The following is a 20,309-nucleotide window of genomic DNA, read 5'->3' as shown; positions in this document are numbered from 1 at the left end:
ACAACAACAACAACTATATCGTTTCTGATGAAAAAGTTATTGATTCATTAGCTGAGGAATTAGTTGTGGCAGAAACTAAAACCCTCAACGAAAGAATTGGTGAAAACAGGATTGATTTACATAACTACCTCAAACATGATGGAGGAAGAGGAAGGAAAACTGGTATGGCTTTATTAGTAAAAAAATCAAATTTAACGATTATAGATGTTGATATCAATAAATCGTACAATGATGAACTTAAAGAAACAGTTAGAAAAGACATTTTATCAAAACTTTCGGATAAAGATGTTATCGTTAAAACCGCTTCAGGAGGTCTTCACATTTATTGCAACACTAATTTCTTCTATGCAGTTTCGAACAGAATGATTAAATGTTATTCCTGCAATGATTATGATATTGATATCATGACTTCTATGGATGATTCAAAGCGTTCTTTAGTGGTTATGGCTGATTCAAGAGTTCGCAAGAATGCAACAGAACCAATCAATACATACTCATTCATTCGTGGAAGTTATGATTCAACATTAACTAGAACAGTGAATGATATATTAAATGATTTGAATATTAAGGTAAGAGTTGAACAGAAGAATGAAGAAATAAAGACTATCATGAATGAAAACAAAGATGTAAACATTGACGATAAACTAGCTCAGAGCATAGTTGATGGCATCTGTGATTTTGAAGTACATAATGACGGTGGAAACATGAATTTAGAAAAAGAAATAACATTATTCACACTGTTTCAAGCTATTAATTCGTTACCGGCCGGATCATTTAATTAATGAAGCATACGATAACGTTTATAACTTCTGCAGTTTAACAGAAAATGCAAAAAGTAATTTTGAAAAAGCACGTAGTAGATATGCACATTTAATGACTTCTCCATTTGTTTTAGTGAAGATTCTAAAACTATATCAAAAGGAATATTATGATGAATATGTTTTACCTTTATTACGTAAGCCAAAAATAACATTTGATATCAAACTTGATGACTCGTTTTTGATAACAGATATTAGACGCAAGGCTGAAAATCATCAGTATAAAAACAGTTCTGAAGTAATTGAGGATTTATCACGTGTAATCCGTTTTGTAGATTGTGGAAATAAATATTTCATTCAAAAGGACTATAATATCCACGACAAAATGAATCAAATATCATTTGTTCTTCAGTCAAACATGAAAGAGTCACTCAAAATGATTAAATTATTTAAAGAAGAAGGTAAAACCATAACAGCATGGGATGTACTACTAAATCAATTGTCTTCATTAACCGTTAAGGGTGTTTGCTTTAAATCTGATTCCCCAGATGTTTTCTCAACGTTTCAAGGTTATAAATACAACGTTCTCGAAAAACCAGATTACTCAAAAATTGAGATGTTTATGAATTTCATTAAAGAAGCCATTTGTGATAATAACGATGAAGTGTATAAATACCTTCTCGGCTGGATTGCATCAATGATTCAACATCCCGGAATCAAGAATGAAACAGCAATTATTTTGAAAGGACTTCAGGGAACAGGTAAAAACAGATTTACAGACATTATTTCTGAACTTCTCGCTGGTTATTCATGTAAAAACATTACCGAAATAAGTGAGCTAACGGGTAATTTCAATTCAGTAGTTGAAAATAAAATGTTTCTTGTACTTAATGAACTCAAGAATGTGGGTGAAGACAGACTCGCAAACTTCAACGCTTTGAAATCAATTATTACGGATAATGAGATAAGAATTAATGAAAAGAATCAACCCAGAAGAACAGCTCAGAACGTTGCAAACTTCATTTTCGTAACTAACAACGTCTACCCTGTCAAAATTGAAGTTGGAGACAGAAGATACGTAGTTTTAAGAGTTAATGGTAAATTCAAGGGTCAATTTGATTACTTCAAGAATTTAATGGATTCATGCACAAAGGAATTTTATGATAATTTACTGACGTATTTTATGCAATATGACCTTTCATCATTTAATGTACGAATCATACCGATGACTGAAGCCAAACAAGATTTAATTGAATTATCATCAAATCCTTTAGATGTATGGATAAATACACATTATGATGAATTGTGTGCAGGTATGACGTGTGAAAATGCTCTATTCTGCAAACCATCAGACATGAAAGACAAAAACTTTCAAATGAGTATTAAGGATAAATGTGATAGGAAACATAGAAGAATAGACGGTAAACAAACATGTATTATGTTTTGAAAGAAGAAATGAAAGGATTATATAAACAGGTTGAACCAAACGATAATGAGGAATCATTTACTGATGATGAAATACCTGTAAATGAGCCGCTAAGCGGCGAGACCTGAAGGTCTAGCTTTATAAAGTATGATTGGAATTTATTTTTGCATTAATCCTGCTGTGTTGTCAAAATGTCATGTTGTCACACTTTTTCAGAGAAGTTAAATGACCTGGTAGCACATGGTAACATGGTAGCACCTTCAGTTCTTCAAAAATAATTCATAACTACCTTCCTCCTGTGTTGTTGTCAAAATGTCATGTTGTCAACATGGTAACATGGTAGCACCTTCAGTTCTTCAAAAATAATTCATAACTACCTTCCTCCTGAACTGTTGTCAAAATGTCAAGACCTTCAGGTCTCGCCGCTTAGCGGCTGTTGTCACACTTTTTCAGAGAAGTTAAATGACCTGGTAGCACATGGTAACATGGTAGCACCTTCAGTTCTTCAATAATTAATTATTTTTGAATAACTGGGAAATAAATTTACGTCAAATATGCAATTTATAAAATCTTATGTCGACAGGCTACGTAGCACAGTGGTCTAAGGTGGTGTTATGGAGGGGTCAAGGTCTGTGGTTCGAACCGCGACAGCGCCGTATTTTCTTATTTTCTTTGTTTGTCTTGTTTGTCGTGAATAAAAAGTATCATAAAAGTGCTCTATCTTCCACGGGAATAAATAAAAAATTTACTTTATTCTTCTTTATTTCTTCTTTATTTCTTCTTTATTTCTTTGTTCCCGTGGAAGAAGGGTTTTGCTGTTTTTTCTCAGCCGAAATCAATGATTTTTTCATTTTTGGAATCCTTAGCGAATGAGGAATCTTTTCTCTCGTGGAAGCTTTGACCTAAAATATAATTTAGGTGAAGAGGTGAGATATCACCTGTTTTTTCACCTGTTTTTATGGTAGTAGTGAAATAAAATTTTGTTATCAGTTATTTTATCATCATTTTATTAAGTTCATCTTTAGTTAATAATTTGAATGGATTCGCTAATGTTCCACCTTGAGTCACAACACTTGCCCCGGCTAATTGTGAAGAACCTGGATAAGTACTCCATGAAATGATTTCATTGGTATCATTAATTTAGAAATAGTTGGCTTAATTAATTTGGTCATTTATGATAAAAATAAAATTGCATAATTTAAATTTTTTTTCTTTCTCATTTTCTCATTTTCTCATTTTTCATTCTGTTTTGGTTTCAGCAACTTTTCAAGTTGTTGTCTTGTCAGTAACTTTAATTTTAACTTTGGATCAAATATTGGGTTTCCATCTTTATCTCTTCCAATAACACCATATGGTAGAATCTTCATTTATACTAAAATAAAAATTTAAATTATGCTGTTTGCTCTTTTGGAGCTCCTAAAGTTTGTTTCACAAACATTGAGCGTTCATTGAACTCTATACCATGCGAATACAGTCATAAATGGTGGCATGTAATCTTTACTTTGTCCCGTTGTTTGTGTATATCCTGAAACGCGATGTGTATGGTTTCCTTCTCCCTGAGTGTCACTCCAGTAACAATTTATGGCAAATTTAACATCATCTTTAACATCATATCCTTTACCTTTTGTCATTCCTGACCAATCCCAATATCTATGCTTATGCCAACTGCTTGAGATGTGCTTAAATCTATGTAGTGACTGTGTGCAGGTAAATTTTCACCCGTAATTGTTTTACTTCCCCCTGTTTCCTTTGAAGAGTTTGCACAATACAAAAACCTGTCGACTATTTGTTCCCATGCACCAACACCAAACATTGCTTGAGGACCTCTCACATCCATAGATGTATAAATAGAACCTACTGGGTTCATTAAATCAAACATATGAGATATTATAGGATTGTCTCTTTTGAACTTAAAATATAGTGTAACTATTTCGGGTTTCTTCTGGTTTGTGTCAGAATATTTTTTATAATATAATCTTATGTTTTCAGGGTATGTAAAATCTTGACTATAATATTTATTTTTGTCATCTTCATAATAGTATACTATTCTCGTTTTTTCTATTGCATTATATCTTTTATATCTATAATAATCTAAATATAATGTTTGCTTTTTTGGGTCTACATGTGCGTCAACACCATAGTCATAATAATACGGTGCTGGAGCTACGTTAGACAATGTCATATCCGTCATTTCATAAACTCTTAAATATTTCTTTTGTTCGTCTCCATATAAGTTTAAGTAGCAGTTGTTGTCTAATGGAACTTTAACTTGTGTGCCATTATTCTTTATATAGCCTACATACATTTCATTGTTATTTTTCGGAATGAGTTTATACCGTATACCATTTCTTAAGGACTGTACAAACTCCCATCTAAAATATTTGTTTTCTTCATTGACAGAAAAGTCGCCAACAATAGTTTCAATATTTTTTGTTCCAACTAAACTTTGGTATATTTCGTTAACAAATGATATATCTGCTTTCTTTGCTAACTCATCGTTAACATATTCCTTATCTGCCTTCTTTGCTAACTCATCGTTAACATATTCCTTATCTGCTTCTTTGCTAACTCATCGTTAACATATTCCTTATCTGCTTTCTTCCCTAACTCATCGTTAACAAATGATATATCTGCTTTAAGGTCTAAACATTCTGAAACCCATCCTGTATCAGCTTTAGTTTTAAGAATCTTCGATGTCCGTTCATGATACCATTCAACCCTTTCTATAATTTCATTATCTTTTTCATTAACATATTCCTTATCTGCCTTCTTTGCTAACTCATCGTTAACATATTCCTTATCTGCCTTCTTTGCTAACTCATCGTTAACAAATGATATATCTGCTTTCTTTGCTAACTCATCGTTAACATATTCCTTATCTGCTTTCTTTGCTAACTCATCGTTAACAAATGATATATCTGCTTTCTTTGCTAACTCATCGTTAACATATTCCTTATCTGCTTTCTTCATTATGTCATTTAGGAAACCTTTTATGAATTCCTCATTTAAATTAAATCTTCCAATCTTCAAAACTTTAGGAAATGCATTTAATGCGTAATATCTTTGTTCTTCTGGTGGAATTGATGTTATATCATCCGTTATTCCTTTAATTTTTGAATTCATAAATAAAATTTCTTTTATATTTGATATCACTGCACCACCTTTGCAAACGAATTCGAAATGGTCATTTTTCAATACTATCTCCAAATCTCCATATTTCAACATTTGCGTTTGTTCTGCCGTCTTTGAATTATATGCATATATGGCGTATGTAATGGTCTGTGGTTGCTGTTGTTTAATCATTTATTACGATTTAAAAATAAATATTTAATCTGTTATCTCATCAGCTATTTTTTCTATTTGAAATTGCCATAATATTTCATTCATAAATTCTAAATCACAATCAAATAGGTCAGTTATTCTAAATTTAATATTTGATAAATCTTTTGAATGAAGAATAAATGAATTCCCGGATAATTGAAACGGATATGATAAAGAAAATATGTTTAAGTTGATGGATAAAATGTTTTGTATTGATGGGTAAGAGTTAGGGTCTAATGTTTGATGTGAAAATCTCATTGGGGTATTAACTTTATCACATTTGATTAAAATGAAATTAGAACCAGTGTCAGAATACAAAACATCCCCAACATCTTTTTCAAAATTTAATATCCCCAACAATGAACGAAGACGAGGAGTACAAAATTTAATTTTCAGCGGAAATTTAATAAGGTTATTTATTTCATCAAGTTCAAAAAGTTTATCAGGTTTTGATTTAAAATTTTCTTCATACCATACGATAAATGATTCATTTAAATAACTTAAAATCATGTTAATATCCCATTTCGTTATCACATTATTTATATACATATCATACGTTTTTAGGTCTACGACCCCGCCGCTATGCGGCTCATGGTCATCTTTAATAAATGATATATAATCTGAAGGGTCTAAAAGAATGGGATTAAATTTACCACTCACAGAAACGAGAGTAACATTATAAATTCCGCTAACTGTTAAATTTAATTCACAGTTATTATTCGAAATAATATTGATAATTGACATTTTTTTATTACGATTAAAAATATGGTAAAGCGTTATTTTCCAGTGATAAATAAAACTAGAATAAGATTACCTCAAGAATTCATAAATTCAACGAATAAGAAATTCATTCATGTTATAAATTTTAGTGTTTTCAGAAAATATGAGTCGATGTCATATTCATCATCAGGTTATATTTCACTTCATTCAAATTTAGTTCAATCAAACCCATATAATGACCATTTCATAAGATTTTCAGATGGTATTAAAAATGTAATTGATAGATTAAAATATGAACAGATTGACAATATCGAATTTTTGGAATTTTGGTTTAAATATCCCGATGGAAAAAAGATTGAAGTTAAAGATAAAGCTGATACTATAACAAAAACAATTACAATGACCGATCCGGATAGTGGGGAACAAAAAGAAATAAAACAAACGATAGAAACTGGTGAAAGGTCAATTATTATCGATTATGATTCAAAGGATTATTATTCGATAATGTTAATGCTTGAATATTAAATAGCCTTAACAAAGAATTTTTCAAGTGATATTTTATATTCATCAACTATTTTATTATAAATATCATTATATGTTAAATGAAGTTCAGTTGTTGTTCCGTTCTTTGATATCTTAATTGTGCTAATATCCTTTATAGGATTTATTTTTGCAACTGTTCCGCAGCATGAAACCTCATCATCTATGAAAAATTGAATCTTCACGTCTGAATCTTGAACATCACAAAGAATGGCGATAATGTGAATTAATGATTCATAAGGTAAAATAATTAAACCGGATTGGTCAATTAAATTTATTATTGAATCATAATTATCAGTTATGATATCACGGTAAATTTTCATTAATTCAGAATTAATGTCTATTTTATATGGCGCATTGCGACTGTAATCGTAGATTCCTGGGTTCTCGATGTTTGATGAAAGAGGTGGGGGGTATGTTGGATAAGTGGGAATTTCAACAGGTTCTTTACCAGGTTCAGATAAAATGATTGGGTCTCCATTCTCACGGTTTTCTTCATTCTCCTCATTCTTCGGTAAGTCACGAGTTAATAAATTTGGTTGAGTTGCTGACCTTGTTAATTCAGGACTAACATTAACTTTAACATTTTGAATAATTCGTGATTTATCATCATTTACGTTATAACCAACCGTAATCTCTGCTTTTGCGTTAGTGTTCTTTTGACTAGTGAAACGTCTTCTCATTTATATTCGAATAAAAAAATATATTTAAACTTTTATTTTGCTGGAACTTTTGAATCTATTATTTCCTGTATTTGTTCATGAAGTTGATTTTTAGCATTTTCATCGAAATTAATAGACCGAATATATTCATTAATTGCATTCTTATAATCATCTGATTTCTCAAATTTTCTTTTATCTGATTCCTTAACTAAATCATAAGTTAAACCTCGTTGCTGATATAATGGTTTCTTAATTAAATCTTTGAATGCTTGAGATAAAGCACCTGATGCAATTCTTGCTACTATAATTGGTTGGAATTGCTGTTTAAGTTCATCTTTAACATTTGCGAAAACTGGATCGAATAAAGCAACTTTAAAGAATTTCTTAGCTGGAATTTCAGGTCTTAAATTTGCATATTGACCATCAAACTGGTTAGAATATCGTGGTAATCCATCCGGTCCCTCTTCAATAGCATTTAATTCTTCATTGAAGTAAGAATATGGATTATGACGGTATGAATTAATTGGACCATTTTCACCTTCTCCAATGTATTGTTTAACAGCTTTTCCATTTTCATCAAATTGCATAGGATAATGTTCATTATATGCTTTACGTTTAGGATAATCCGTCATTGTTAATTTATACCCATTTATGACTTTAATATTTCCTTGACCATCAGTAACGAAAACTTCATTTATTCCATCAGGTTTTCCATTTGGACCCGTAATGTCTGCTTCGTGTGCTTCCCAATTTGGTCCGTGACGTTTGGCATATGCTTGAGCTTCTGGTAATGTTAAAACGTTTCTCATTTGTTTAACATCCTTTTGAAGACCGGCAACAATGTGGACTAATTCTTTCATTCCGTCTGGAACTTTCATAGTTCTATTATATGCACCCTTTTTGTTTGTTCCTTGTTTTAATGGAACCTGTAGAAGATTTGCAATTTCTGTCATGTTTAATTATAAATAAAAAATAAAAATTAATTATAAAAAGTTATTCGAATTTAATGGAACCTTTATTTAAATCAACTATTATTTTTCCATGTTCTCCTAATTGTTGATATTGTGTGTAAAGTTCATTAATGCTCATTGGTAAATTCACTTGATAAAGCATAACGTTCAACTGTTGACGACTAAAACCACTGAAAATGAAAAGGGTGGACAGGTTTGATTTAATGTTTGTGCTTAATGCTTTAAAGTATTGAACAGCCATGAAGAATGAACACTGAATGTGTCGACATTGAGTTAATAATTGATTAAAATATGATTTCTCATTAGTTATTAGTTTTGATTTCACCGCATCATCTAGAAAAATGAGTGAATGCAAAAATTCTCTATCAAAATTTGAAATAGAAAGTGTTTCAAATAATTCATCCCGTTGTTTATCAATAATTTTATCCTCTAATCCTTGCTTCTTGATTGTATTATATAATTCTTTATACATTACAAAGTTTTTTAAATAATCTTCTGCTTCTTCTTGTGATAAATAAATAATTGGAATTTTGATTAAATGCTTTAAAGATTCAAATGTATCATCTGAAGGTGAACCTGAACGGTTGATATAAATTAACACATGTGAATAGGGTGAAGTGTTAGCAATAATGATAATTTGTTTTAATATCGTTAATGTTTTACCTTTATTTTGTTTACCAATTGCTGCAGTGATTGAATTTAAGTAACATTCAGAATATGGAATTTTCATTAATTTTTCCTTAGATAGAGCATTTCTATTATCACTCAATGCTTCATTAATCATATCATCTACGTATGTATTATATACTCCTGCTAATTCTTCATAAGGGGTGGATGAATTTAAATCCATTTAATCAAAAATAAATTTATAATTTTAAACATTTCTATTCATCAATATTTCATCATATGAACTTCTATACTGCGGTGGTGTACCTGTTGGATGATATTTCAAACCTTCATCCGGTGTCCATGTCCAATATGTAGTCCTAGTAAACCAAACCTGAGGAGGATTTGTCACTTTTGAACAGTAAGTGTCATTTTCACCCTGAATGATTGGATAAGCTTTCACTTGTACTGTAACTTGTGAGTTGAAAGTTTCTAATCCATCAAAGAATATACCCGCTCCATCACGTTGAACTGGAATAGTGCATAAGAATGAAGTTTGGTCTTTCCATGTTCTAGCTAATGGTGTGCCATCATCATCATTCAGTGGTCTAGTTAATGAGTCCTCGTATTCTTCTGTGCATTCATTCACTCCATCTAAATCAGAAGCTTGAAGCATACGTGTAAAGAATATGTCACCCACTGTGGTCATCGCTTGATCGGGGAAGTTTCTGGAATCTATAGTGACCTGAAGACCTCGAAGCATTGGATTTTCTAAAACCGTTCTTTGCATTGCATTCTTCGGAAATGTTAACACAACATCTGTAACATTATGAAGAGCGTATGAGAAATCTGAGCTAATACCTTCAGGAGTGATGCAACCTCCATTTAGTGAACGAACGTCAATATGTTGAGCTGGAATCATGAATGGATCTTCCTTACTAAATAAACGTGGTATTGCTTTAACTGATTCTTCAATTAAACCGTATCCTGGTGTAATGCATTTATCCTCTAAAACTTCCATCTTTGTGCATGAAATAATAACGTCTTCAACTGTTGCGTCAGCAGATGTAGTGGCTAAGCTTGTAATTAATTTGGCAGGAAGTCCGATTTGTTGGAATTTGCGATCATATTTATAAACATGATTCATAATCTTTTCATAATTTTCATCAGTTATCTTTTCATAAACGTAATTTTGTAAATCAGCAACTCTTAACGGGTCAACCTGACAAAATACTAAAGTATCCCTGAAAACATAATATTTAAGAATGATTTCACCAAATGATTTAGGATAATCATCGAACGCCTGAAATGCTAACAAATCATTTACCGGAATAATCATATCAAAAGTGACATCAACTTCTTCATTTGCTTTCTTGAAAACTTCTGAAGGGTCAATATATTTACCACATACTGAGTTATCATATTTTTGAACATTATTATATAACGAATGAACAAACTTTTTAACTTTCCTTTCTGATTTTGGTTTATATGTTGCAAATGCGAAAGATTCACGGGCGCAATCCATCTGAAGATAACCGCATCACCTCTTTCGGTTTCTACTTCTAATTGCTTAAAGCTTTGATTTGATGATTTGTAACCAACGAATAAACGCATGCATTTAAAAGCGGCATCACATGTGAAAGCTTTATTTGAAACTAGAGTTGCTTTAACTTTGCGTTTAATATATGTGTCACCTAATTGGTTCACATCATGAGCCGGATTTGTAATTCTTAAATGAGTTTGTTTATCATCAAAATATGGAGCATCAGAGTCATAGCATGAACTTTCAAGTTCTCTATAATATCTTCTACCGTCATTCTTTGCGAATATTTCATTTATCTTTTCGAATGAATGAAATACATTTCCATTAATCGGTTTAGTGTTTGGCACTAAATAGTTAGTCGTCATTTATTATTAAATAAAAAATCAAAATTAAAAGATGAAAATGAATTTTTAATTTTAATGAAATAATCAACTATGGCTGCAGGATTCTTTAAGAAACTGTGGGATAAAGTAAAAAGAGGAGCGCATAAAGTTTGGGAAGGGATTAAGAAAGGAGCAAATTGGATATTTAAGAATAAAGAAGCAATTAGTGACGTTGCTGAACAAATAGCACCTAATGTTCCGGTAAGGGAAGTATTAAATAAAGGAGATAAGGTTTATCGTCGACTACAACCGATACTAAGATAAAAATAATATTTATTTATTTTTCCACTATCTACCCCCTATTTTATTAAGTATTCCTTCAGCAATTCCACCAACTGCGTTACCTGCTTGTGCTCCCATCGCCGGATTACCTGCTTTAGCACCTAATACTCCTCCTATGATAGTTCCTGCCGTTTTCGCTACTGGTGCCAAAAAGTTTGCAACGGGTTTAATAATCTTTTGATGAACCCAACTTGCAGCTTTCTTAATTCCTTCCCATAATTTTTTAAAGAATCCTGCCGCCATCTCTGATTTAATATTAATTAAAAAATATATTTCATCACTTATATTCTAATTTTTTATTTAATGATAAATGAAACCGATTTTAAAAATAAATGAAACAGAGGAGGAAGAAATAAATGAAAGTGAAAATGTTCAACAAAAAATAAACGTTGTTAAACCAATTACTGAAATAAAAATTTTTTCATCTGTTGATGAATTTAATGACTATTATGCTAATAATAAAAAATTATTTGAAGAATTGACAACATGTAAATTGAATAAAATGTTTAAAGTTGAGGACAGAGTCCAAGACCCGGAGGGTCATGGATTCAAAATTTCAAAAATAAAAGGTGTTGTTAGTTTAAAATCTATTCCTCAATCAAGAATCACCTCATTAATGAAAATTGATGATTTAACAAAAAGAATAGAAATTATTGAAGAGCGAATAAATCAAATTATTGATTTCATAAATCATGACTCGTTGAGCCCGGGTCCTTAAAGCTCAAGGCACAAAGTGCCCAGGACTTAAAGTCCATCACTGAGTTCAAGGTTATATTCATCAAATATTTCATTATTAAATGCAACTTCTGCTAGTTTATTTATTTTTTCAATACGATCATTTGAAAGTCTATCGTTTAATTTTTTCTGAAGTTTTTCATTTTCTAGTTCTGAAACTTTATTTGGATGATATTTAAACCCGTTAAATTCTTTTTCCTCAGTTTTGATCATTAATTTACAAAGAACTTTTGTGGTTGGAATTCGTTTAAACCATTTATCATTAATATTTGTTATAAATTCAATATCTGGAATTAATTCCCAAATTTTTGCATTTTCAATTAATTTATTATCAAATGCAAAAGCAATAGGTTTAATATTAAACTTACCTTTATAATATATACTTTCTACATAATCATCGAAATAAACATCTACTTGTTTAACATTTTCAAGAATTGGTGAAAGAACATCCATTAATTGATTGACGGTTACGAATCTTGATCCACTCATTTTCATACGAATTAAAAAAATAAATTATTCAAAAAATGTAAGACATGAATTTTTAAAGTTTATTTTTTTATTCATGAAATAATTATTCTAATTTCTTTTACTCTCTCATACATACTAGATTTAAGAATTCAGAACTTTCCATAATCTCCTAAATGTTTTCTTATCCCAACGTGTGCCAGTTATTATATGAAACTGTATAAACTTTATCTTTATCTTTACACCTTTCATCACTTCCAATATATTTATATCTCAGTTTTGATTTAGCATTTTCATATTCATTAACGTTTAATAATTCACAGTCTTCCTTTTTAAATATATGTTTAAGATATTCAGGATTTAATACTCTACGTTTATATGCTCCTAACTTAGTTCTAAAGGTTTTTCTACAAAATTTAGGAATTCCATCCTCTTTAATGTCATCAATGATTTCCATTTCATTATTTTCAATTTCTTCTTCTCGTTTATGAGGTCTTTGATTATGACTCCATTGATTCCATGAAATTAAATATTCTTTATCATTATATTTATACCTCATTAGCTTATTTTGGCTTTCATATTCATTTAATAATTCACAATCTTCATTTTTAAATTGAAGTTTAACCCATTCAGGATTTAAACAATGTTTAATTAATCGCGGAATATCTGACATCATCTATATATAGTTTCTTTTATAAAAAATAAAAAATAAATTATTTTAAAATTAATGTTAATTTTTTAATGATTTATAAATAAATATATTTTAATGCATCGTCTATATATAGATGTAACAAAAAAAGTCACACAACCCGCACTCATATACTACTAATTACGATTAAATCGATGAAAGAACCAAAAAGTGTGTTTTGTGTTTTGTTGTTGCGTATTGGATGCGGGATCCTGTTATTTCCCAAATCGACAAGAAATTTGGAAATTTAATTTCCGAAATCGAAATTATATTAATGTTTTTAATATTCTTATATCAAAAGGATTAAAGTTCATTAAGAGAAAAACAATTCTTCTTCTTCAATCTATTGGCGCATTTATTTCTACACGCCAATAAGGAAGGGAAAATTATAAGACACCATGGTGTCTTCAAAACGCTAATTTTTGATATTTTTAACAACCCTAGAAAATTCCCTTTGGCATGACATCTTTTATTTTGACTATCATGCTTTAAAATTTGTTTAGATGATTAAAATGCTTTATATTCTGAGTAGTATATGAGTGCGGGTTGTGTGACCTTTTTTGTAATCGTAAGAATCTCACATAATTGAATGATTTTTGAACATACTTCTGAATAGCAGATTTTAAAAATTTATGAATAATTTATAAAAAGTTTTTATTCCTACAATTCCTATATTATCATTAATAAAAAGAATATATTTTGCATAGATTCCAAATATGGTGTCAATTTTTTATTTAATATAAAATGTATGGAAAAAGAATAATATCTGATTTTGAACATTATTTGATTGATTTACTAATTGATCCACAAAGCTGTTGTAAAATTAATTTTGAATTTAAAATTAAAGGAACCGTAAATTTTGTATTTATTTATCACTTAAAAGAATATGACCGATATCATAATTTGATATATGAAACTAATATAATATTTGAAGATAACAAACTTACAAGCTTCGAACATGAAAATGATATAATATTCGAAGATGAAAAAAAGAAAGAGATTGAAAAGCAATTCAATGAATGCCTTTTAAATACATATGCGCACATTATAAGACATAAAATGAAATTAATTCCTTATTAATCAAAAATATTTTTTATCTTTTATTTTATAATAAATGAGTATAACAACTAATTCATTGAAATCTTTAAAGTTCACTAATTCAGAATTAGAAAATATTTTAGAAAATTTTGGAGACGGTTCTTATCCAACATATATGCAGAATGTGAAAGAGTTTTCCAGATTGTTGAATGAATTTAAATATAACGGACCAATTACTAAAAAGGCTATAATGAGATATTTATATCCCAAAAAAGTTGAAAAACAGGAGAATATTCCTCTTTATGGTCCAGAGGACCTGGGCTCAGAGAGCCTTGAAACACCTCCTGAATATTTTGAAGAAAAAATTAAACAAGATGAATATTATAACGATGAGATTGAGAAATTGGAACAATTAAGAAATGAAATAGATGAAAAATTAAAGAATTAAGAAATGCTGAAAATGAAGTAGAGGATTTAATGAATATCCCAGCTTCAGAATCAGAAGTTCAAAAATCACATGAGGAAAGATATAAAAATTACTTTTTGGAATCTACTAAAAATTTATTAGATGGTGATATTGACGAAACACTTTCAGAAGAAGGCACAAAATTTATTCATAAACATAAGTTACAATTTATTGACGATGGAGATTATCCATGTATATTACTTTCACCTCCTCTTGATTCTGAAAAATTCAAAAAAGCACTGAAAAATGACATATGCAACAAATACGATTAAGAAAGAAGACCATGATATTTACACAAATTATTATTTAAATAAATGTACAGGTGTTGATAAAGTTTTTGATTTGTTAGATAAAATATCAAAAGAAACAATTGGTACATATAAAATTTTATGCGATTGTGGTTTCATTGTTGAAGATACCGTTGATGTTTCATATGAAAGAACAGCTCCGAAGGAGGACGAAGTGGAAAGATCTATTCCATTCGTTATTAAGAACATAAAAGATATGAAAACTTATAAACATTATATTTATTCATTTATTTCAGAAAAAATGGAAGCAACACATAAATCATCTCGTCATCATTTCATAGCTATTCATACATTCCTTTTCAAAGTTGTGAAATTAAATAAGACAGGAATTAGATTTAATGTATCAGGGTACGCATTCTTGAGTAAATTAAAATGTATTCGTCACGTCGCAGATGATAAAAATTTATGTGTTCTTAATTCATTTTATGGACTTTAGCCCTGGACTCTCTGAGTCTCAGACTTTAAAAAAATAAACTTTATTTTTATTTTTTAATTTTTATTCTTACATAAATGAACAAAAACGGAACGGCTAAAATGAATGATAATCAAATTAGAGCAGAAGGTAGAAGGTTATTTAAACGCTTCTATAACATTCCTGATGGTGTTAATCCTAAAACTCGTAGAAGTTATTTAAATGAAGCCATAGATGCATATGAAGGGTTTGACATTTCATCAGAAAGTGAGAGGTTAGCAAGAATGTTAAACGTTAATATTGATTTTATATATTGTGATCCTCAACCAGAAGACGTGGACATAAATAAGGTAGACTTTCCATTAGTGGAATCAATAATGATAGATCCAGAATTTGAAACAGTAAATATTTTATTAACACAGAGTCCATGTGGAAAACTTCACGCTGACAGAATAACAGACGTTGAAGCACTCACAGGATATAAAGTTTGCTCCTTTTGCAAAGAAGAAGTATATTCTATCCGTGATGATCCAGAAAGGAAAAACCAAAGAAGATTTTTAAAACATTGTGAGAAATGTAAAGAAAATAATGGAAGATTAATTCAAGACGTTCAATTGCAAAACACACAACAACCATATGCACCACATATCACGAAACAGAAGATATATCAGTGGCTATTAGCACATAATTTGCAGGAATATTATAAACCAACAAGATATTATATTACTTTTGACTTCGAAACATTAGAGACTAAAGAAGAACTTCTACTTTCTGAATGTGCAACTTTGAACGCTTACTTAAAACCATTTATGGTATCATCAACGGTTAAATTAAACGATAAAACATATACAAGGAATTTTTGCTTAACATCAAGTGATTCGTTCATCTCTGATTGGATTGAATTTTTATTTTCAACCTGTTCATTAGTTGCTAAATCAAATATTGAACAATATGAAGAATTAATGAATACATTAAATGAGAAACAGAAGGAAGCATTTAAAGAACTTCTAGATGAGGAATTCAATAAAGTGAATATCATAGGTTTTAATTCGGGAAAGTTTGATTTAAATTTAATTCTTCGTGATTTAAATACTGCAAAATGGAAGATAAAATCAATGCTGGGTTCTTCTTCACAATTTAAGCAAATCATTGTAAAGAAAACAAACGTTCCATATGAATTGAGATTTATTGACATCAGAAATTATATAGCGGGTGGACATTAGACCAATTCACTCAAGATTTCGGAAACAATAAAACACGTGTTAAATCCTTTTTCCCATATCAATTCATCACATGGGAATTACGAAGAAGAATTATATAAAAAGGAACCATTCACTCAAGATTCATTTTATTCAGCATTAACACAAGAAACAATATCAGATAGATTATCAAATATATCTCAATGATGCTAAAAATTTTGAGAATAGATTAGAATATTTTATTCATTATTGCAATAAAGACGTTGAAATTATGATTGACCCAATTGATAAAATTATTGAAGAAACATTTGTTTATAAAATTGACATGCTCCATAATCTTTCATTATCATCTAATGCATCAATGATTCGTTACGCTTTAGCATATAAAGACTTCAATCCTAACGAAACATATCCAGAAGAAGAAAATGTGGAATCAAGTTTTGAATTAACGAAAAAGTATTGGAAATATAAAATTGAATCATATAAGAAACAAGATGAAAAGGTGAAAAGAGATACCAAAAATAATGTTTCAATGGATGACTATCAACATATTTTCACGATTTAATCCTTTCATCTAAATGTTGTGTGGTAAAGCGTTTACATATGCAAATAAACCAACATTGGATAGAATTGATAATGAAAAAACCACATACTAAAGAAAATTGTCAGTTAATGTGTTGTTATTGCAATGTCGTAAATCAAATAAAGATGAAGAAGTTCAACGTTTAAGAATTAATTTAAGAAATTATGCATTAAAAAATAATTTACCAATGACTTTAGATTCAGTGGAAGCTTATCACATCCTCCGTAATGGAATTACTGGTGGTCTATCAAATGTTCAACATAGAGTAAATCTTAAAGGAATCACGCACATTAATAAACTTTCATATAGTCCAGAAACTAAAACAGTATCAAATGAGGACACTTCCAACATCATGACTCATTTCGTTGGTGTTGATTTCAATTCATTATATCCTTCATCATTTTCATCAAATCCTCATGATTTCATTCAATACACCGATCATAAAATGTATATGCCGGGAAGATTGAATGGTGTTATCATTTGTGATACAGCAACAAAGAAAGCAAAAGCACTGGGAATTATTAGAAAGAAAAATACTTTATTCGTGGCTGAAGTAAAGGGTCACATTGATGAAAAATACATTAATGATTACATAAACTTTTTACCGATAATAAGAAACTTAGATATTATCACAGATGAAAAAACAATTGGTGGTTTTATGTATAATTACATGAAATCAAACAATCTACCGGTTGACCAGAAACAGATGAAATTAACTCAGTTAGCATCAACACACAACCAATATCAACCATTTTCTTCTTATTATCTTTGGTATCTAATCGACAGATTTCATTTTATCATCGATGATATTCAATCAATTTTAACATTCACGAAAAACACTTGTTTTAATGAATTTGCGAACAAATTTATGAACGAAAGACAAAAGGCTGAATTAGAAGGAAATAAAGGAAAAAGTTTATTTTGCAAAATTTCACTTAATGGATCATATGGTTACGATGCAATGAATACACAAAATTACGCGAAGACTAAAATAATGAATGCACAGAAGGCACGCGTTGCATGTATGGCAAATAAGTTTAAAAACATAAGAGAAATAGGTGAGGATACATATCAAGTGATGCTCAAAGATAGATTTTATAGATGTGAAACATGTTTACAAGAGGCATTCTTCACTTTAGATAACGCAAAATACTGGTATTTGGTTTTCATTTATGATTTTATGTATAAATGCATGGATGTTAATCGTTTTCATTTCATTGAAGGTGATACTGATTCATCATATTGGGCAATCGCTGGCGACCCAAATCTTCCGAACACTCAAGCATTTCAAGCGATTGTAACCGATAAAAAATTTTATGATAAAAACATTTTCAAATTCGCACCTTTTGATTTCTTCTGTTTTGATGAGAAATTTAAACCTAAATTAAAGAATAAAGCTGAAGAAAAAGCACATGAGAAGAAGTTATTGGGTTTAGCAATTGAGAAACAAGGAGATAACATGGTTGCTTTATGCCCTAAGTGTTATACATCATTCAACGGAATGATTGGTGAAGACTCCTTCAAAAAGATTGCACAAAAAATGAAAGGTGTAAGTTTACGACAAAATAAGCAATTAACACCTAAAAATTATTTGGATATAATAAATGATAAAGTGATATTTGATGGTCAAAATATTAATTTACAACTTAAAAATGGGTCAATGACTCGCTTAACAATTGGTAAGACTGCATTAACAGGAGCACACACTAAAGCTGTATGTTGTGAAAATGGATGTTGTATGCCATTTATTTAAAACACTTATTTTATTTTTATATAAATGAATAGCGTAGATTTAAAAAATTTAATTGATGATTTAGTATTTAATCAAAATTTTCTTAATTATTATGAATTAAAAGCATATCTTCAAAAATATAATAACAATATAACGGGTGATGATATGGAATATTATTATCCATATTATAAAAATGAAATTTTGAAATATCATAATAAAATAATTTCTGAAATTAAAGACAAAATTAAAAATAATGAATATTCAAAGGGAAAAACTAAATCACAACTTAAACAGTTGAAAGATTTCAAAAATAAAGTATTAACAGAAGAAGATATTGATGAATTATATAAATTATATAATCCCGAGCCGCAAAAGCCAAAGGAACAAAAACAAAAGGTGCAAAACACCCAGGTTCAGCAGCTCATAAATGATGCACAAGCTTTAATTTATGATTCATTAGTTAAACCACATTCAGCCCGACTTTTAAATGAAGATCAACTTTTGGAATTCATCCTTCAACATAAACTCGAAGCGGGAAAGTATATCAAACCTTTATATACAGCATATTTAAAACAAATGAATAGAATACATCCAGAATTAATGAAGGGGAATGAATTCCAAAATCAAAGCAGATAAAATTAAACCACTTGCAACACCAAAACCTCCAACAGTAGTACCTCCTCCTCCTTCAGTTAATCCTTCATCATTCACTTTATTATATCCATTTCAAACATTAAAGAAGCAAAAAGATTTAAAAAGGATTTCAAGATATTAAATAAACCAATTGACCCGAAAATTCAACCGTTAAAGGAAAAATTTAGTCGCCCTTCATTTGCACCATATCCATATTCATACGAAATGATCATCTGGAATATTCAAAAGGAAATATTACTTATTTATTTGCCATTAACATTAACACTAGATATTTATATTGCATTCCGGTGAAAGGGAAAACAGAACAGGAAACAAGAAGAGCTATTCAATACTTACTAGATCAGGAAAGAGTAGATAATATCAGGGGTGATGGTGATAAAGGATTTCAGGCAGCTATGACTCATTATTTCCCACAAATTAATTTTTTACTTCTCATCCTCTCCATATACGTTTCATAATAAAATAGTTGATGCGGTAATGAGAACTCTTAGAGATGCGTTAGGGGTTAACGGTCAGATATACTGGGATGGAAATCATGACTCCATCATACAGCAGTTAGTATATTATTACAATAATACATGGCATAGATAGAACTATTAACATGAAACCAGTGAAATGAAAAATGATATTTCAAAGAATGGGAATATATTAGAAAGCAAATGGAAAGGTTGAATGATGTTAAACGTGAAACAAATTAATTCGGGGTTCATGAATTTTAAACAAGGGGATAAAGTTTTGATTCATCTCGATTATGGAAAAACTGATAAATCAATGACAAAAAGAAGACGAAGATTTGACACAATAGCTGAATTTGTTA

General features: G+C 29.8%; 4 protein-coding genes and 4 pseudogenes across 8 annotated transcripts, besides 1 other annotated feature; 4 read left to right on the top strand and 4 right to left on the bottom strand.

The window, feature by feature from the left end:
• Positions 1-20,309: part of a mobile genetic element that runs on past both edges of the window.
• TVAGG3_0886400 lies at positions 66-1,037 on the top strand (annotated as a pseudogene). The gene has a single exon. A coding segment is annotated over exon 1 (972 nt).
• Positions 1,375-2,312, top strand: TVAGG3_0886390 (annotated as a pseudogene). Its single transcript has one exon. A coding segment is annotated over exon 1 (938 nt).
• Positions 3,657-4,489, bottom strand: TVAGG3_0886380 (annotated as a pseudogene). Its single transcript has one exon. A coding segment is annotated over exon 1 (833 nt).
• TVAGG3_0886370 (uncharacterized protein) lies at positions 5,009-5,487 on the bottom strand (the record flags this gene model as incomplete). Its single annotated transcript, XM_051250661.1, has 1 exon — positions 5,009-5,487. A coding segment is annotated over one exon (479 nt), but the record flags the coding sequence as incomplete, so codon positions are not given.
• TVAGG3_0886360 lies at positions 6,747-7,351 on the bottom strand (annotated as a pseudogene). The gene has a single exon. A coding segment is annotated over exon 1 (605 nt).
• On the bottom strand, positions 11,957-12,400 carry TVAGG3_0886350 (protein of unknown function, DUF4108 family; the record flags this gene model as incomplete). Its single annotated transcript, XM_051250660.1, has 1 exon — positions 11,957-12,400. The coding sequence occupies one exon, from the start codon at positions 12,398-12,400 to the stop codon at positions 11,957-11,959; it is 444 nt and encodes a 147-aa protein (XP_051086135.1).
• TVAGG3_0886340 (uncharacterized protein) lies at positions 15,423-16,547 on the top strand (the record flags this gene model as incomplete). Its single annotated transcript, XM_051250659.1, has 1 exon — positions 15,423-16,547. The coding sequence occupies one exon, from the start codon at positions 15,423-15,425 to the stop codon at positions 16,545-16,547; it is 1,125 nt and encodes a 374-aa protein (XP_051086134.1).
• TVAGG3_0886330 (DNA/RNA polymerases family) lies at positions 17,294-18,164 on the top strand (the record flags this gene model as incomplete). The annotated part of the gene is made up of 1 exon (XM_051250658.1): positions 17,294-18,164. A coding segment is annotated over one exon (871 nt), but the record flags the coding sequence as incomplete, so codon positions are not given.

This window comes from Trichomonas vaginalis, chromosome VI (genome assembly GCF_026262505.1).
Source record: "Trichomonas vaginalis G3 chromosome VI, whole genome shotgun sequence".
NCBI classification, from domain to species: Eukaryota; Parabasalia; order Trichomonadida; family Trichomonadidae; genus Trichomonas; species Trichomonas vaginalis.
This window is presented reverse-complemented; position numbering and strand designations above follow the sequence as displayed.